Source organism: Falco punctatus, assembly GCF_963210335.1.
Source record: "Falco punctatus genome assembly, chromosome: 4".
NCBI classification, from domain to species: Eukaryota; Metazoa; Chordata; class Aves; order Falconiformes; family Falconidae; genus Falco; species Falco punctatus.
The window spans coordinates 1294402-1315585 of NC_137583.1; the positions used below are offsets into that span (position 1 = coordinate 1294402).

The 21184-nt window shown below is 44.8% G+C and overlaps 1 protein-coding gene across 4 annotated transcripts in view; it reads right to left on the bottom strand.

The window, feature by feature from the left end:
* Nucleotides 1-21184, bottom strand: part of RBM6 (RNA binding motif protein 6) — a 58845-nt gene that overhangs the window by 17419 nt on the left and 20242 nt on the right. For all 4 annotated transcript variants that reach the window (XM_080387490.1, XM_080387491.1, XM_080387489.1 and 1 more), the window contains exon 6: nucleotides 18475-18548. In XM_080387490.1, the coding sequence (XP_080243616.1) occupies nucleotides 18475-18548 (74 nt within the window). The remainder of the gene's footprint in view (nucleotides 1-18474; nucleotides 18549-21184) is intronic.

Genomic DNA, 21184 nt, shown 5'->3' on the forward strand with positions numbered 1-21184 from the left:
AGGTCTCCCAAGCCCCAGGAGAGCAGCTGCTCTTCTGGCCCGTTGCTGGATGGTACACACAGATCTCAGAGAGCTGTTTACAGCCCCAAGCTATTTTGGGGACCTCTGGTGAGTCAGAAGCTTCCCAGGTACTCTGACCCAGTAGCCTAGTCACGCAAGAGCTCCCAGAGCAAACCATGAACATGAGAAAACAAGTTCCCAGACTTACTATTCAGAAATTACAATACACCCATGCATAAATCGTTGTGCAGAATGTGAGTGAGATGCTAGGGAACATGTATATGTAAAGTAGGAGGGAAGAGTTCATGGCAGGGAATCACTCAGCGGCAGTACAACAACAATCCTTTAATCCCTAAGAAAAAATGCAGCAAAGTCTGAGACCAAAGGCACTGCCCTGCAAGGTCGGGTTCCACCACCTCCCCTCTCCACAGCTGGCCTTTTACGGGCCAAGGCCATCCTCTCCCACCAGGCCCACAGGCACCGAACACTTCAGGGGTTTCCTTCCTGCTGCCCAGGTGTTCCAGCACTGCCTTCCAGCATGGCTGTGCCTTTGCCTCACAGAAAGCTGAGCCGTTCCTAGACCTTGTTGAGGGCTGGTGTGTGCACCCAGAGCACAGTGCTGCAACCTCAGATACAAGGAGTCTCCTTGGGGTCTATGCACAGCACGGAGTATTGCCTACTTTACATGTTTAAAAGAAGGTTTGCACCTTCTTTAAGGCACGTGAGGAAACACAAGTGAGAAAGACAGTAAGTGGAAATCAAGGCTGTCCCACTGGGACTGTTGGTCCCTCTGAGATGGACACGTTCCCTCTCCCAGGCAGGGCACCCATCACATCACACACTCAAGGGACTGGCAGCATCAGGAGAGCAGGCCAGAAATAATGCCCGTGTCTGCCTCAGGACCCACCGAGCATAGGCAGGGAGAGAAGGCAGGGTGCACATCCTCACAAGCAGAGCTGCAGCCATGAGCCCAAGAAAATCTTCAGAAATAGCAGATCCTCAGCAGACAGTTGCAGCCCTGCCTACAAGCTTGGGAAACAAGGACAACTATATTGGAGGACACTTCCGCCGGTAGGGCAATCCATCATACAGCTTCATCCTTCTACCAGCCGTTGAGGATAAAACTTGCCAGAAAGTCTTAAGATTATTTTTGGTCTTATGGAAAATGTTTTTGAAGTGCATGTGGTGCTGGTCTCTACTGCAAATTCAGTTCTCAGTGACTGCAGAAAGTGTCACTTGCATAATTACTCCCTAATTTCCTTAACACCCTGCTGATTGCCTGCTCATTTTTTCAACAAGCTCCCTCTTACTGATTTCTTCTTGATAAAGTAATTTTCAAGGTTGCTATCACCATTTAACACTCCAAAATGAGCCCTTCATTTAGGACACACATTATCAGGATCCAGTGACTTTAAAGTCCTCATTCCCCCATTTTGTTACCAGATTCCATTCCAAATATTTTTACAGCCTTTATTTCCTCTAGTCCCCGTCACAGCTTATCCTTTTTCATCTGCATCTTCTTCCTTTTCTCTGCAGAATGTATTGGATAATACTCTATTTTTCATTTTACCACTTTCAGTTGAGCAGATCTTTGTGAAATCACAAAGGTTTTCTGCAGATTTCAGGGAACAGTGCTGGCGGTGGGGGGGAAGGTAAGCCCAACATACGCCACATGTGTGGTACCCAGACTGTAACAACTTCTTCCATATTCAGGCATTTTATCCTGGACATCTCTCACTGACTCACCTGCACTATGCCCATTAATTCTCCTTCTGGATTTCCAGCATCCCATACTTCTGAGCAGCTTGGCCTTTTCTTTCTAAAACTGTATATCACTGAAATGTCTCCCTGGTCCTCCCAGTCAGGAACGTCCCCCTCAAAACTAGCAGTAAACACACAGTTGACTCACCAGTGAAGGGTTTAAAAGGCAGCACAGCTCTGCAGTACTAGAACATCGAGCTCTCAGCTATGGAAATGCCTAGATTTCGAAGGGCATAAGCAGATTCTACTGGTTTTTTCTGAATTGCCAAATTCATCAAAACAGAGCATCAGGACCTTACTGCTGGGAGCAATGATGTATGCTACTGTTCAGTATCTTTCAAACACAGTTATACATGGGTTCTTTGCTTAGAGGTCTGTTGGAGATGCAATACTGGATTCTAGTCTAAGTGATACAATTCAGTACAAGCCATTTCAGCTAAAGCTACTAAAAAAATCTGCATCATCTGGAATAATAGCCAATGGCCTAGTATGTAAATATTACTGTCAGTAGACTCTGGTCAACTGAGCAATCCCAACATGAGGTAATCCTAGACAGCAGTGCCATGAAACCATAAAGCCTGTTTGTAGAAAGCACACACAACAGGTAGCAACGATTCAAAGCCCTTCACTGAGCAGGGACAAACCCCACAAGAACAGGTTACTTGAAGAAAGGGAAAGAAAAAGGGAAAATCTCTTAGTGATGATATCCACAGGTGATTAAATCTTTCCAAAGCACTTTGGAGACTCTGCGTCAGCTGGGCACAAGGTTTCAGCAACAAAACTCCAGTTTTACTAGAGCAGTTTCCAAGCTCTTTGTCCCCAAAGGCAGTTAAACCTGAAGCATTAAAATAATATCAATAAGATCTAAACGGTAAAGGTAGGCCCAACTGTAAGAAAAAAAACAGACCACACTCCTAGCACACACAATGCCCGCTCAGGAGGTCGGTTTTAACTCACCTCTAGTTTAACCTCTTTGGAATCACACTACTTTAGCAAGCAAAGAACTCACCTCCTGCTCCGAACAGAGCACAGCTAACTCACACGGGCAGGGGAAGTTGTGTGCGCCACCGAGCAGTGCAGGTACATGTGCACAGAGCTTTGATCACGCTTCCTAAGGAAGCGCCGCAGCTACTGACAGGGCCAGGAGACAGACTGCTGCAGGTCGCGGCATGGCACGAGTTACCCACTTCAGCTGCTTATCTGTCAATTAGCATTTACAGTTGGCATGCTAGGACTTTTTATGCTCGTTGACAGCCTTCTAATGATGATGACTGGGGGTTGAGGAGGGGGAGAACTTGCCAAAAAAGTACCTCTGTGCTCTCCAAGACTGAGATGACAGAAGAATACAAATCATCAATGTCAAAGTTCTTGCTAGCTGTTTCTCTGAAAAGAGTGACCTAGAAAACCTGAAACATGGAGAGCTTTCGGAGCACGGCACACTCTCTCAAATCAACCCAGGCTTCTGCTTTAACTTAATTTGGCTAAAGATTACATCCTTCAGTAAAATCTCACTCCGGAGCCTCTTTAAAAATGAGCTGACAGCTCTCCAAGTATTCTGCCCCATGGGTCATGCTTCAGCAGCTACCACAGGGGCTGTCAAACTGCACAAAGACGTGGATGTAGCAACAAGCGCTGCTGTGGATCAGCAACAAGCGCTGCTGTGGATCGCTGTGAAGGAACTGTGCTCTGGCTCTTCCAGTGGGATGGTAACCACATGCCACCATCCCTTGTCACAGGAAAGGCCACAGGTACCTGACTCAGTCAAATAGCAATTGTCAGTCTCAGCTTTACAGACGACACACCTGGAGTGGCACAGGTCATTTTTGGAACAGAATCAAGGCTCAGCTCTGCAGCTCCCAAATCCAAAAGGATTAATAAGCCAAAGTTTTCTTCTTGGCCACCCCCACAAAGCAGCAACCAAAGGAGTGCAGGAGGTACCTGCACCACAAGTGAACCATATCCAGATCTCCTCCAGCAGCTGGATCAAGCACAAAAACAAACACCACTTCAGCAAATTATTTCCTGATATTGTTCAGTCAGATTAAATGGAAAATATCCATGCCATGAACTGAAAGGTTCTGGTATCCTTCTTGCTGAGTAATCACCAAGTCGGAAGACTGACATGGTTCCATATGTTAAAAATGAACTGAAAATATCATTTGCAAACAGATATCAAATTGCATACAAAGATTATGACAAAAGAATGCTTACAAGCAGCACAGCAAAGCAGTCATATTAAAATACCAGAATTAACCTCGTTTATGTGACGTTAATTCAGCCCTCTTATGCCCTACTACGCATTAATGACTAGTGTTTATTGCCCTGGGGAGGCTCAGATAGTACCCCAAGAGGCAGCCTGGGAATGCAGAGGGAGCCCATGCTCCCAGCAGTGCTTCTCAGAACAGCGATCTCTCACCATCCTCAGAGTATTTTCCAGTCCTGGCCTCGGAATGCACTGGATGGCACAGCACAGGGAGACAAGCAGCTGACAGCAGAAGTCAGCTTATCTAACGGTAACCGCAAATCAGGCTTCTTTGAGGTTTTTCTCCTATTTGAGCACAGATTATAAATGCAAATTTAACAACCCTGACCACAACCCAATGTAAATTATGTAATCGCATCCTATTTCGCTGGCACGGTTCTCTTCTCTGTTACAGAGACCGGAGGGAAGCTGGCAGTGACAGCACAAGGCTCTTTCCCTTAAGGTGTTCATCTTCAGATAAAGTAGGCAGATGGGGTCAAACACCAAAGGTCCCTCTAACCCACCCACACATCCCCAGCTGCTTGTGAAATTCAGGAGGCAGCAGCTTCCCAGAGCGGAGCAGAGGGCCAGCTCCTGGGAGGGTAAGAGACCAGCTGGATGTATTTCAAAACAAGATCATCTCAGCCACAGAAACTGGCTTCTCATTCCATTTTTTCCATATGCTGAAGTTTTTATCTCAAGCTCCTTGACAGCTGCTGTACAAGGGACTCAACTCTACAGAGCAACAGGCAGTACATCTGCTTACCTTTGACAAAAAGCAGATGATAAAAGCTGTGAACCCACAAACCACAATCCATCTGTAATTAAACATTTAGGAAACAGAGTGTGACATGCAGAGATGAAGAAACAAGAGCAATCCGGCACTGCAGCAAATGGCACTTGCTACAGGAACAGTAAGTACACGCAATTCCTACTGCAGTGGGACTTCCCCCAAGGCTCTCAAGCTCCCTTCTTCACCTTCGTAACCATTTGCAGCTCAGGGACTTCTTTCTATTGGCCTGATCTATCAGTGTCCGGTACTCTACTGCTGAGTAGCTGGCAGCCAAGGCAGAAGGCTCCAGGTATACAGGGAAAAAGGATGGCCTGACAAGTGGTGGTTACATCACCAAGTGGATCCAAACAACCTTGCTGTGTATTGTTATTACAGGTCTCTATCAAGACTAACACTGAGATGAACCCTCCATAAATGTTGTGGCAATGGTCACCTGGAAAGGAAGATGTTTGGCTCCTGGGCATCAGCAACGCTATGCAGCTGAAGAGTGCACGGCATCACCTTGAAGCATTTAGCAGTAAGGTGCTCGTTTCAACAGTGATCTGACATTAACCATCATGGCGTGCTCACGGCTCATGGTCTTCAAGGTCAGGGAAGGCCTGAGACTGAGAGCCCAAAGATGACATCATCACTCCTGAGTGAACAGAACGTCACTTCAGGCACATCACTGATAGGCACGTTAAACAAAATTGGCACAAACACAGAACTGAGGCATTAGGAGGGTAACTTAGAGAGTTCTAAAGATGTAGTAGCTAAATATAACAGATTAAGATGCTACATAAGGATTATTTTATCCCAGGCAGCATTCAGTGCCTCTTTTTCAAACTTTCATGCTAAGCCCATGACCCACTTGCACTGGGACCATCCAGCATGACACAATTTTCCATTTCTACCTGCTCCCAGACAGCCCTCTTCAGGCCTCCCTTTCTGCCTGGTTATCCAGGCCATTTTCTTTTAGCAGAAAGCGCCAGTCTGCATCCTTTAAGTACCTAATTTCCACAGACACCCCATCTAGCCTGCTGAGACACCTCCCAGTTTTCTTCCTACGATTTCTAAATTCCCTGGATACCAGCCATACTGTTTTTAAGTCCCAGTATCTTTCTACAATTCATCTCTCCCCACTGACATCCTTTTCACAAATACACACAGAAATTGTCTTTCAGACTATGCCAGCTCTCTACATTTTATTGCCTGAATTTTTAATTCCAATTCACTTCCAAGTTAGGATTCTCAAAGTGCTTATCTTTTAAACACAGCATTTGCTTCACTTGTCAGCACACTCAGTCCTGCTCTGAGAACATCACCAAAACAGTTGGTACAGGCAAGCTCCCAATTATGGCTCCAGGAAGGATAACAGCAATGTGTCGCAGCTTGAGAAAACATGCAATGTGCCTAGGACTTCACATGCTCTACGGCCAGCTCTGGGTGGTAGGTGGTATGAATGGCTTCTGCATTTCACCCTTTAAGGAGATTTCAACACATCTGAAAGTTTTCTTTGATCCAGTGAAGCAAAGCAGACCTTCCACCTGCCACTGATGCCCTAACATCCTCCTGCCCCACTAATTCTAACCTCCAGTTTCCCTCACCCCTCTGAAAAGGGCACCTTTGCAGATCAGCATTATAGGATCACTGGAAAAATGTAGACATTTTAAAATGAAATCCTTTCCTATACAGTACGAAGGGGTCAGAAGAGGATTTCTAGAGTCCAGACAGTGAGGATCTGGGAGCGTCAGGAGGTAACAGCTTAAAGTTCTGCACTCTGGTGTTACTGGCTGCACTCCTATTCCACAGCTAAAGAGAAGCATGGATGGTTAAAGACTTATTACAGGGTAAGCTATGTCATGAAGACCACCTTCAATGGTTGGACTCGATGATCTTAAAAGGTCTTTTCCAACCTAAATGATTCTATGATTCTCGACCAAACACTTGTTCCCACGCCCAAGAAAGTATGAACCAGGTTGAATCCTTTATTTGAAAAAGCATACTTAAACTATGAAAACTTAGAAGTATTTAAATATTTAGCATATTGAGTATCATTATTGGTAGATGGCTCTAGGGAAGGGTCCACATAGTTCTGCCTCATCTATATTCCTTTTCTGTTTCATCACAGCCTGGACATTGAACAACAGCTGCTTCAAGGACTCCCTTTGCTCCCAACACAGAGATTTCTCTTTTCTCTACAAAATGCTGCTCTAGTGCCTGAACATAATTCTCAATACTTTGTTGTATGGCCACCTTGTTCCTCAATGGTCGTCTCATCCCATAATGCTGTTAAACAATATAAAGATGAAGCATGTTAGCACAATGCACTAATCCACCCCAGGACCTTCCTGTGCATTTCCCCTGGGGCACCTTACAATCAGCAACAGCCATAAGGAAGCTGGGAAAACAAAAAGAAAAGGCACAGCTCCTTACTCATAGATTTGAAGCACAGTATCAAAACACTACAGAGCAATCCCGATGCAAAATTATGCTGGAAAAAAGTCAGGCTGGAAATGTCTGCCTTAAAGGGGTAAATTTATTACTAGACAATTCAGCCTATTTGATTAAGCATTTAAAGACCACACACACAAAAAAAAGTGTGTCCTTTTGCTGGAGCATGTAACCATGGGATTACACGCCGATTCCAACATGGCTTGACCATGACAGCTCTGGTGAACAGAGCACAGGATGTTCTGCACAGCAGCAACATTCACTAAGAACATGCCCACTGTAAATGGGGAAGAAAGCAGTCCAGAGGCTCCCCCAAACGTGCCTCCAAACCCACTTCTGCGCCCACTGAATGAAGCACTGCCCTTGGAGCATTCACTGGCAATGCTTTCTCTGCAGGCCAGGCTCTCTGTTGAAAGGAAAAAGACCCAAAAACCTTAGGAAGAGGCAGCAGCTCTGGATAAGAACAGGGTTTTGTCCTTGGAGACTTCATTTCTCAACATCCCTAAATTACCACTTAATGGCAAAAGCAGATGCCTGGTACTGACTCCCAACGGGTAAGAGAAAGAACCCCGCCAGCTGCCAGGGAAAATGCACCAGCAGTGTAACACTTACCTGTGTTGTCTCAGTGATGATTCCCAGCAGGTTATCGTGACTTTGAGGTGGTCTGTCCAAAAGCTACATCCAGATCCTCAACAGTCACACCTGGACAGAACCACAAGGAAGCTGGCACCTGTATCAATTTCTGCATCTGAGCAGGTGCTGCCTCTTAAGAGAGCTCTTCTTATGAGCAGATTTTGGTCTGTATTTGCCAAAGAAACCTGGCACAGCATGAGAACAGAGTTATCTGAGCCCTTCGGAAGGAAGTTAGTTTCTCCTGCCAGCCTGGCTTGGGTGCACTGTAACACTAGTGGGTGTCACTGCTGCCCACAGGACCCAGAAGCTCCTCCTTTACAAGGGCACTGAGGTTTGAGAGGTTCATCCAGGCAACTGCACTGCACGACATCCAGAGGTATATATCCAGATCCTTCCTTCCTGGACAATTCCTAGAAATGCTGAAGAAAGGAGTTTAGTGCCTTGTCAGGGTGCATGAGGCAGAAGCAGCAACTCTCCTGTGTGAATATCCAGGCTCCAAGGCTCCGGTAGCTGACCTCAACTCCAGGAGAGTCTAGCTGGAGAGGTGAGTGTGCAGGAGAGCAGTTCATATAACCCTGACACTGAGGAAGGAAAAGAACATGATTCCCTGTTGTGTCAGAAGTGCCTCAGCTTGGCTGAATTCCCAAGGGACTAGGAAGGGGAAACAGCAAGCACAGACATCTCCTTAAACTCTCAGATTAGCCACACACTAGCAGGTGGCTCAGGTATCACCACCTGAACCTCTTGTGGCACTCAATACACTGGGGCACCAGAGAGGTGATGCTTTCAGCTGCTCCTCTTAGAGCCAGATGGATCAATCATTTGCCTGTCACTCAGAGGTGTCTACTAAACATTTTGGAATTCACTTCTTACATTTAATGATGGGCCCAGTAGACACCAGAAGGAAGAAAACCAGACAAGCTAAGTTAGTACAATGGGCAGAGAAGCAGGCAGTGGTAGAGGACAAACCAATCTCACATGGACCAGGCACAGAAGAACGCCTTGCCAGAGGGAAAAAAAACCCCACATCAAAACACCTCAGCCATCTTCTCCAGTGAGATCACAAGTCAGGAAGAATCAATCAGGCTTTCAAAAACCTAAGACTATAAACAGTAAAGCACCTTAGTCACCATATCATTAATGTACAGCTTCACATCGTGAGACAGCTTCTTAGTAAGACTTCTCAACCTGATGTACATGTATGAAAGTACATCTTGGGATTCTGTGGACTTAAAATTACTTTCTCTGTTAACTCTGCTCCTGAGATCCCCGATGGAAAAGTACATCAAATGTTTGCTTTGAGCTTTTACTGGCTGAAATCTGGTACATGAAGCCCATCTGAATAGTACTAATTTCCTGCTAAGACATGGACTGTACCATCACAAAAACTAAGATCTTCCCTGCTGTCTATGAAAACAGGACAGAGTTACTTTCACCTTCTTGTTCTAAAGATGACAGTTTCAGAAGTCTAAATACTTAAATCTCATGTTTACAGCTTGACAGCTTTGACCCTCATTAAAAATATAATTCACTACATGATGCACTTGATTTTAGACCCCTGTCCTTGGGGGAACCTATTTGTTCATCCTGTCATCACATAACTAACTGAACTGATAGGTGGCCTGAAGTGATGGAGAGGCAGGAAAACTTGGATGCAACATCTGGTAGTTGTCAATGCACACAGACAGCATGACAGCACAGCATAAGAAACCTTAAGGCAGAATGCTACTTCACATCAGGCACTTCACTGCAACAAGTCAACTGCATACTGTATAGCTTCTGTCACTGCAGAAGCCAGGAAGAACTTTCCACCTCCCTTCTGTGGCTCCTTGTACAAAATGGCTTCAGGATTTTCCCTCATTGCCCTCTTCTGGGAGCGATCATAGCCAAAGATTCAGTAAGCTGGTCTCATCACAGTACAGTGGTACCGAGGACCTCTCAGCTGCTGTCTCATTCACCTGTGGACGGTGGAAGAAGAAAACTCTGACCCTCTGAAATGAGAGTGGATCAGGGGAAGTTTGTGCCTTTCCTTAGAAGTGCAGCGGGCTGTTGTCTGCCAGCACCCTCAGGGCTCTTCCACCTAATGTGTTTTCTTGTCCTGCACAGATGTAGAATGACAGCAATGCTCCTGATCTCTGATCCTGTAGCATACAGCACTTGTGATCTCTGTAGGTATTAAAGCTTTAATAAGAGTCTTGAAGGTGCCCTGTGGCTTGCAGGGGAATGGGGCGGATAATAACTGTGTGTCCCTCTGTGTTAAATACCTGCCTCTTATTGCCTGTGATTGATGGATAATGATACCATAGTCCACTCAGGCATGCCAGCCCCCATTTTCCACTGTAATCATGTTTCATTTCTAGTCAAGAACATTAACAGCCCAGTTACAGTCAAATGGAAACAGAAATTCACAAATAAAAGTTGCTGACAGCTATAGCTTTGATCTTGCATCTTCAAACTCGAGACATCTGAATTTAATCTCTTACTTGTGTGAGTCTCATAACCCAAGCAGAAAATAGCAAAATTCAAGGTACTCTTTTACAATGTACCCCAATTCAAGGTAGCCAAACTTCCATGATTTACATTGAAAAGGTCCAACACAAACTCAACTGCAAAGAAAACAGACTAAAATCCACATCTGAGGGGAATTCCGGCTCACTCTCCCTATCATAACCATAGTTATGCAAAAAAATTTTGCACAGTTTCTGCAGAAAAGCAGGCAGACCATCACTCTGCTAAGAAGTGCTTCTGCCTTCCTTAACCCCTAGGGAGCGTGCAGTTTGACGTTTATTTTCAGCCTCTAGACTCAACCTTTTACCTTCCTGTTCCAGCAATCCCAACATCAACAGTGCACCAAGGAATCGAAACGCAACTGCCGCTGAGATAGCATAAAATCGTGAACAAACAGGTCTGATGCTGAAGCTAACAAAAACGACTCATCAAGTGAAAACTGCAACATCGTGGTGTGCTCCCACTTATCAAGACAGTCCAGATGGAGTCTTAATGCCATAATCTATCTCGTATGCTTGTAAAATGTATCTGGTGTTCCCCTCGATGTTGCTGAGATTGGGCTGAGAAGGACCGTCGTCTTGTTCACAGTGACAGGTCTCGTGAAAACCATTATGGCAAAACCATGACAGAAAATGGTCTTGCTCTGGAAATGAAAGTTACGGCGTGCTCACCGAGATGCCTTTGTTCACATAAACTGAATGCATACAGACATATCCCTCTCATTGCCTCTTTGTCTCCTTTAAGTAACTTCAGTCATACCTGCAGCACCATCCACTCTAAGAGTACAGAAAGAATTTCTGATAGTACATCTGCAGTTCAGTTAGTCACCAGCTTACTTAAAGGATGACTTCAAAAGCATCAAAGCAAATTAGTGGCATGGGTCCTGCTAACTTTCATATAGGTGTTTGATCATTAGATTTTACATCTTGATCCAAAATCACCTTCTGTACACAATCTATTAACTGTGGCAACACTATTTGTCCTACAGCTGATTTACCATACTCCTTTGAAGCACTTTGATGGTACAACGATAAACACCTTCCAAATGGTTACACAATAATATACTTAGAATTTCTACACATCATCATCATGAATATAAACACAATAAAAACCATACAATCTGTGAGTAACAGCAGCCAGCAGTAAAACACTGGTCTTCGGTTTAAGGTGAAACTGCACCTATATGTAGCATCTGTGTCTAAGATTTCCCCATTGTCACACAACTGTTCCATTAACACATTAGGAGGAGAGGACCTGATAGCATCTGCATCCTGCATGTGCATCCAAGGACTGCTTCAAATCCCTTCTAGCTCAAGGCAAAATCTCACCTACAAATGAATTCAAAGGAGGAGTGTGCTAGACCCCATGTCATTCAGGAAAACACTTTGCATGTTGACAATGACTGAAACAAAGCTATTTCTTAGGTGTTGCTCTGCCTAGAGTGCTCTACAATACTTCTGCCCTGTGGAAGGGGCAGGGAGCAGACTTATCTGTGGTTCATGCTGCACTTCATATTCACAAGCAAAAGTTTTCAAATATCTCCATTCTTACAACAGCCATGCCAGGCATGACTAAAGGTCCAGCTGCTCAACAGAGGTTCTTCACTTTGAGCCACCGGTGTAGGGAGTCTCCACCCCCATGCATCTTTGGATGCTGCACAGTGGCATGCAGTACCCAATGGGAGTGACTGATGCACTGCAAGTACTGGTGTATCACATCATATGATCAATCAACCAGAGAAGACTGGACACCTATCTTGGCACTCACTCATGGATTAAGTTATTCAACCAAATTTCAGGAAATCACAATTGTTCCTTAACATTTACCACTCCAACTCCTGGCATTGTAAATAGAACGGCTATCCCAAGAGAGAAAAACTTGATTAACAACGCATTTAAGATCTACAGGGAAAGAATGGATATTTCAGAGATACATCATCACGCAGATTTGTTAATATCAATGGGCAAAAAAAAACCAACAAACCCATAACCAGAACATAAATGACCAGGGGGGCAGAGGGAGAGCAGTTTTGTTTTAGAGAAGGGTAGGGAGAGATGCTTTACGCAGAACAATCTATTTATACAGCAGCCAAGTGAACTTCAGCACACAGAACAGATAATTCTGCAATATACAGCAATTCTTGAGTCCCGAGATAACCCTGCCAGGCCATATATCCCCAGCAGCAACTAGAGATACAAAGGAAGTCCTGCTTAAGCATCTGCTGCATGCTCCAAGCAGCTCACCGAGCAGCTGTCCTCTGGGACAATCCCATTACAGAGCTGCAGTTCAGCAGCAGCAAACGCATACAATCCTCATCATACGGGTAAGGTGAGGCTGAAGGAAAAAAGGAGGACAGGGTTTTGGAATCAGAGCAGGGAGGTAGAGGGATATGGCAAGCTGGGATCTCACAAGGAGAGCAAGAAGATGCAGCTTCACAACTCTTCCAGTTAAAAAGTGCACTTATTTTAAAATATGTTGGTTAGTGTGTTTTGCTTCCTGAGGCAAAGCAGGACAGAGCTGCCAAGAAGACGGTTGTTTTTTGATCTGGGTAGGGCTCAAAAAACCACACTGATGGGCAGCTACCACTGGCTGAAGGAAGTGTGTGTGAAGTTTTTGGCAGATCTCTTACAACCTCCGATGCCAAAGGAAGAGAGACTAACAGGATTCACATGGCTTGAACAGCTGAGACGACAGAAGATACTGAGAAGACAGAAGAGAAGAAGGTCCAGAGAAGTATTTTCAGTACCAGAATTTTTGACAGTTACACTGTACAACAAAAGACACCCTTTTTTGCACAAGGAAGGTCTCTGTAGCACACACAGAACAGAAAAACAGACAGTGTGCTTATCACATCGTCACTGCAGGATACACACATGTACACCCACACAGCCAGCCCTGCCACAGGTCATCGCAGGCAGATCCAACTGCTTATTCACAGGCAAGCGTCTGCCCAGCACGAGCCTCCCACTGCAGACTTCCGTACTGAGCTCAGAGGCTTACAACTCCCATTAAATGATGGTACAATGCAGTGATTAGTGAGACACAAGTGGGAATGAAAAAGCGATTGAATCAACACGTCAGTCCTCAGGGATGTAAGACCAGGGTGAGCTCGTGACAAGGTCACACACTGAATCAGCTCAACTGCCTGGAAATGCACTCATCTGATGACAAGGTAGCCTATGGATGGAACTTGCCATAGGTCACTTGGATCATAAAAATTATTCCCTAATGCGCATGTTTCTCAAACCATGTTTATAGAAGAAACACTGCCTAGGTATACAAGCCCTTCCCTTCTCAATACACACACTCAAAGTGGAAGATTCCAAAAGGTAATTCAAGAAATCCACACAGTCAAAAGCAGGACAGGTTTAATAGGGAAAAGAGATGTGTGCTAATGATACAACCTGAGCAAAACACACACACCTAACATACAAGAAAAGCAGAAGATAATGTCAGCTGATAATCCAAGGAGGATACAGCAAAAGCAAGGCCATCTCCAGCACTCTTAGCTTAACATGCAAGCAGATTTCAGCGTATTTGTGGACACACTCAATTGTCACCACCACCCTCAACTGCAGGTTAAAGCTGAAGAGATGGAGTGGCGTTATCAAGCGAGCAAATGATGGATACCACAGCCCATGAAAATACACTTGAGGTGAGTGTCATCTTCCATTACAGGGGGCATTTTGCAGGTTCCAGAAAATATTGCCAGACTCCACAACTCGGCATATCCTATCAAAACGAAAATAGTTTTTGTTGTTTGGACACACATTTTCTCCTACAAATTGCAACACACTCCTTGCACCACAGGCTTCAACAAATACTCCAAGGCTACAGGTCACCAGACCAGATGCATTCTCGGGATAACCACAACAAGCTCCTACTGTATTTAACTGGGAAGCCACGCAGAGTTGTGACTGGTTTCTGCAAATGTTTTCAGGACAGAAAGTCCTAAGCTTTGCCTGCTTGTCACAGCATCTTGTGGATTTTAACACCAACAGCTACAGTGAAAAGCCTGTGAAGCCTGATCTGTACCAGAAGCTCTGTTCACACTAAACGCAGAAAAGCACTGCAGTGAATGGATAAAAGTGGATGGGCTCAGAGGGGGAGAAACACACAGCTGATGCTTCAGTTGCACAGCGGTGGGACATGCTCAAGTAAAGTGAGCCCCACAAAATCCAGTAAGAATCCCTCTCACCCTCTCCAGCAAGAAACAAGCAGGGAACGGCGGTATCGCTGAGCTCAGCAAGATGAACCAGGATCGCACAGTACTGCAGGGGAAACTGCCCTCGGGGATGTATCAGCCTCAGTGCAGGAAGGCACAAGAGCAAGTCCTGGAATGAGCACTCCAGCACGTACCTGGAGACCTCCACAGTAGTTTTCAAAAAGGTCACAGTAATTTTCAAAAAGGTTCATGCTATAGCTCTCTCATTTTTGCCCTCTTACTTAAGAAACAGGAGGAAAGGATTACAAAGATGTGGGTTACTAGCAACAAAAGCTAGGAAATATTCACGCTGCCAATGTTGCTAAGTTTGAGACCTGAGAGGATTTAAAGACAATACTACATCATCAGTCAAGACTAATCATTTGCTCCCAAGCTTACAAAACCCCTTCTGCTTCCATATATATAACAACCAGCTCTACCTCAGCAAAAACAGTAAAACATCCAGGCAGCAGAGACAGGCTCTCTCCACTTCTCCTTTTCCACCTGCCTTTATAATACACAACAGTACATGATGGGTACTTCATTTCCCACCTGATTTTCTCACACCCAGTAACAAGCTTATTATGTTTGTTCCTTCTACAGGTGAAGGAGGAGTGCAAAGCTATCCGAATGCACATGGAGAACAAAAGCCATGAGATGTATTCCCAAAGTTCCCTCCAAGAAGCCAATCTGGTGCCCCCAGACAGGAACACTATTACATCAGGGGCTACACCAAGCCTGAACACAAAGAAAACTCAGTAAGACAAATGCTGCACCACACTACAGCCTTTCAAAAATGAGAATAAAGGACAGAAAGATTATTTAGGAGAAAATGTGTGACCAAGCACACAGAAACACCATTTTTCATTCAAAATACCTGTCTCTCCCCAGCAGAAAAGCAGCTGATCACAGACAGAAAAGAGGTCTGCTCTCATACAAGTCAAACGACAACCAACTTGTGACAGAAGACAAACGGGAGCATCACCAACCATCAGGCTGCAACAAGGGCTGCGCCCAGGTTCTTCAAAACAACTCAACAGCCCATCTGCCCTATGAGGGCAAAGAGCCCCCCAAAGACAGCAGGAGAGCTGGCAGCCAGTGCCTCGTTCTGCCAGACCTGCCACCCAACACCTCCGCGCTAGCAGGAACAGCAATCCATCACGTTTCACATACGTTAGATGGGACCTTTGAGCTGTAATGAATTGCCAACGCAACAATCAACAAGGCAAAGCAGTTAATAATGGGGGCATTTTCATTACTTTCACTGCAGCAATTAATACAGGTGGAATAAAACTCTCCTACAAAATTAGGGCAACGCAGAAGATGGACGTTTCCTTATCACAATGTACTTGACAGAAAGCCTCCTCACACATACACATACTAGACTTACTGAATGGAGGGAGTTGGACCTGGTAAATCTGTAGTTAGCAAATTTGGGAATGATCTTAAGTAGGTTCTGCATTGCACTGAGTAAAGCTAAAGGATTTCACAATACAGGAAATATACAACATAGAGATGCAGCAAATTGTTCTTCAGGCAGGGGTAGTTAAACAGGCATTAAACAGTACCAAAAAACACCGTCTCTGCAAAAGCTATTTATTCCCAGCCAACAGATGACTGAGAAAGAGGCAGGTTGACTAGTGAGGGACTAGGATGTCACTGTGGGCTGACACTGTTTTGCTATTTATGCTCTCACAAATGACTGAATTTGACAGGGATAGCTGATAACCTTCTGAAAATAACTAAACTATCAAAGAATCTATGTCTTAGCTAACACAGGGTTTGGGTTTTGCAGCTTGTAAAAATGCAGATTAATTCTCAGTCTAGGGAGATGATCTTACAACTTTATCCTGGAAGATATTAAAATGGGACATCTATTGTCTAAGGACAACTGAATTGCATAACTCCCTTTCTGAATATCTCTATTTGGCTTTTACTAAGGACTTAAAAGTCAGCTTCCTCCCTTGCAGTAGGTCAGATACAAATCTTACCACTATTTTTTAAATTATTTAAATAATTAGAAGGCCTTTTTTTTTTGCCATGTTCCATCAACAGCAAATTAGAGAAGTTGACTCATGTGGGGCAATCCACAGGTTATAACTCTCCTGACCAAATTCACATAGCTTGGGTCACTCCAAAAAGCACATTTCTTGCTTCACTAATTACAAATCACTGTAGCTCCACTAAAAAATAGTGAAGGTTAGCACATAAGGCTTTGGAGATAAGCCCCTCCAGCGGCTCCATCTTCCAGGTTTCCTCTGCACACACACAGAGCCATGTATAGCTGGAAGGAAAACTGGAAGACTTCAGACCCGATCTGTTTTTAACATGTCCCAGGTAGAGCGCACGGCCGGGAGCATTACCCTCACCGCTGGCAGTGTTCTGCTTGCACCCTGCCTGAATGCTGGAAGGGAAACATGGCAAAAAATGATCCAGACTGCTGCCGTAACTGTTGCTGGGGAAGATCAATGTAAGCAGCAGCTGAATGCCAGCTAGAACTTCCTTATGTGCATGTGTGTACAGTGATTTACTGGGCACCTCTAGGTGCTCTGCAGCCTAAGGACTGGTGCTTACAGGCTCTTTGCTGTAGCAATGGACCAAATGTGATCAAGTCAAGCACCTGTCCAAGTACACAGGGGTGCTCCAAATGGGAGAAGGGGTAGAGCAGGCATCAACAACAGGAAAAAGAGGAATTCGCAAATTCCCAGGAACTTGGGAATTGCTCTCATGTAGGGAGACATTATTTCACGTGAGCAGAATTCTGGAGAGAATAGGCAGAGGCATTTGGTATATGCAGAGGCACAGAGGAGTGCCATGCGTAATTACAAATTCTCCAGTGACAACAAAATAAATTGGGAATTCTAGCAACACTGAAGGGGAAATAAAAGTTGTCACTGATGCTAAAAGTTATAATTAATTCTGGAGCCTTCACTCTCTGTGCTCACCAACATCCCCCTGGTGGGAATGTGCCAGGCTCTTTCCCAGCAACAGAATTATTTCTGTAAAACATTTTTGTAAGTTGCAATACCTCTGTAACTGAAAATAGAGGCAAATGCAAGCGCTTTGTGGGACCTTTGAAACCCCAGCTGTGAAGACTCATTAACTGTAAGTACATTTTTGCAGATGCACAGCTCTGAAACTGACTCATGACTCTCCTCCCATGACAGTGAGACTTGGGATTCAGGTAAAAAGGCTTTAGACAACTGATACAGATTCTTACTCAGGCAAATTAGGAGGAAGAAGGCAGCAGAGAGGAGACTTAAAGGATGCAGTGAAGGAAGGGGGATCTATTGTTTACTGTGCACTTTTAAGGGCTGGAAATGTTCAGATTTACCAGGTGCAACTGCACATAGGGTAGTCCTCATGTCTGCAGCTCCAGCTTGTCAAAGGACAGGATAGATATGGGGGAGACGAACAATTAAGCAGCTCTCCCACACAAAAGGCATATGGAAAAGCAGAGTGTGCAAGTCTTAGCTGACTCAGAGCTGCATACCAGAGGCCTCACCTACAGCCACATGTGTATGTGTGTGTGCACACACAGCCAGGGGAAACATTTAATGCCAGCAGAGCTCTTTCTGACTGGATTTCAGTGTGAGTACAAAAGTATCAGGGCCAAACCTACATAAGGAGTCTGTCAGCCACCAGCCTCTAACTCTAGCCAGTGTGCCAACATACACTAGGGAAGAGGGCAGACCATTTGGTGTCCAGCAGCTCTTTCACACTGGCATTTCTAAGCCTTTTACAAGCTTCTGGAAACAACATTTAAACCGCAGTATTGTGTATTAGATAAGAACAGATCTTCCTTTGAATGGTTCAAAAAAACCTCATTGGCTTTCCACCACCCCACCAAAAAAAATATTTAAAAATCTTCTAGCAGCATTGACCGAAGTGTAAAGCAACCTGGTTGGCTTCCATGCATCCGATGGCCTCTTCCAAGAGTGAAAACTCCACGCAGACATAGCCATAGTCGTAACCTGGGGACAGCATTTAAATACAGACGGGAGTCATGTTAGTGCCTTGTCATAAAGAAAGCCACATTAAATATTCAATTTCCCTTTCCCTCCAATGACAAACCCACTAACCACCACCCCTCCACTCCAGAATGAAAAGAAGAGAAATCAGGGACTAGATGGATGATGATTAACTGTGCAGTTTATCATAAATGTTAATAGTTCAGTGTTCCCACTTCCCCTTACACAACCCAGTGACAGGCACACCCCTTCCTTAGGGCAAGAAATAATTGCTTTGTGTTTTTTTTAAAGGCATAGTGATTTTCCATTGCTATTTTCACATTTGCACTACCTTGGAGGCAGTGCTCTCCAAAGCAAGCATGGATAAGTCATTCTGAAGTACCTTGCTGCAAATGTATTTTACATGAATAGCCGGCATTTTAATTGGGCAGTATTTCAGAAGGAATTAACATGATTCCTTTGCCATTTTTCCTTCAACACCTGCTTAATTTTGAAGTCCAATCCCTTGTATTATGCACAAATGCAGTGGAGCAGGAACGAGAACTCCAAATTTTTCATTTTGGTATAGATGTTATTGCACATGTAACAAGAGGGTATGGGAGCTTAAGTTTAGATGCAAAACACTAGAGAGCTTTTACTCTTCTCACTCCTTTGAAAGCCATCACCTCAGTCAGTGGCAAAAGGGACCCAATGATTCAACTGCATACTCCAGTTACCTGCGCTGAAATGTTATGTCCCACATGAAAGTTCAGGGTGAACGCTACAGAACCTAAAACCATCCTAAGAGCCAACCTTGTTGTTGAAACTACCTCCAAGAACTGAAGCGCTGAGCAACAACCTAAAGTCACAACCTCATCCTTCACATGCCAAGGCCACCTCACTCCAAAACTTCTTTCCAGATGATCATGGGCTGAAATACTTCTACATGGGCAAACAGCAAGAGGAAAGGCTTGGCTCCCTCCTCCTGCTGCTCTTTTGGCTGGTCAGGAGTAAGAGGAAAGCCAGTCTGCATGCAGATTATACCATTCAGGCACCTAGCTGCCCTGGCGAAGACCTTGTCTCCTTTCCTACAGATGCACATCTTAACACCAGTATCTTCAAACCAGGTATGTATCTGGTTCCTATTGCTTCAGTCCCTGACGTTCCACAGGAAGGTAACTCCACGTGTGCTTCTTCCAGGCAAGGCACGCCAGTCTGCTTGGAAACAGCCCTCCTCTCCCCCAAGCCTATGCCAAAGAACATTTGCTGCACTCTCCAATTTTTCCTTCTCTGTTTCTTCACCATCTTTGTACTTAACCACATCAGAGACAAGGCCAGGCAAAACTGTTTCATCATCAAACCCTATTGATTTTATTTTTTTTTCTGGGAGCTTTCTGCACACTGTTCTAACAACGCAATCCTGACTTTACACATTCCCCTTTAGTACGATTCCAATTTGAATCTAGCTCCTTCTCTACCCCACATAGGAATTCATTCCCCTTCCCCATATTATTTTAGTCAATATAATTACACTAGAGGGAAATTTATCAATGTGGGTGCTTTGCAGCTCAGTACAAGGTGCAGTTCAGCAGCACGCCATCTGTGGTGGAACGCAGCTAAAGCCATTTGATATTCTTACACGAAGTGGGCACCTGGAACTAGAGGTACGGTTTCAGCTGGCAGGAACGACAGAATCAGATTCACTCAGCTGTTCCCATAGTATCTGTTCTGCTCTGCAGTTCCAGCCACACTAAATCACATTTTGAAAATGAAGCAGTTCTCTCTGCAGAAGAGAGCTGCTCTCCAGGAGCAGTGCTGCCCCTTGCTGGGAGACTGTTTTGCATTCTGGGCAGTTCATGTCACAGCATGCAGACTCACACAGTACATTTTAAAGTCTTATTAAAATCCAGAACTCTAGAGTCACTTCCTTCCCTCCTGTTTAGAAAAGGGTCATGAACCATTATTTGTCAGCCTGTAAGGCTCCTGATGCCCCTTCACAGAGACGATTTTTGAAAGCTGCTGTAATCAGCAAGCCGGGATCACCATGCTACCTTATTTCCATGGGCATATGAAGTACGGGGGTTTCCTGAGAGACAGAAAGCAAGACTGCAGAAGTTTTCACTCTATTTGCTCTACAATGAGAGGCAGTTTACATCCCGGCCTCGTGGAGTAAACAAGTGCTTTAGACATGGATTTAATCCAGCATGACACAACTGAGTGCAATGCTGAATGTTACACATAGATACAAAAGCCGAGATGACTGGAGGAATGTACACTAGAGGATCATCCCGAGCATTACATGGAGACATCAAGGGGAAGACCAGCACACTTCTCCTTCTGCACTTCCTTACTTCTGCCCTCCCTCACCAAACTGAACCCCCTCTAATAAGCATAGCTGCAGTAATGTACAATGAGAACCAAAAGCAGTAACCGTGGCCCCATATCCCACCAAAAAGCAGCTTCAGGGCAGATGTTCAGCTCTTGTGGTCAGGCGGCAGAGGGACACAGTGTTCTGGGACTATGAGCTGTCCTTGCACAGACAGCAGCAAAGTAGTGATGCAAGAAGAGAGCAGCCTGGAGCCACTGCTCCACTCCAAACTGCTGATAAAAATCTACAGGGGCTTGACACTTTCCCCCAGCCCTTTGCACAGACCTGACAA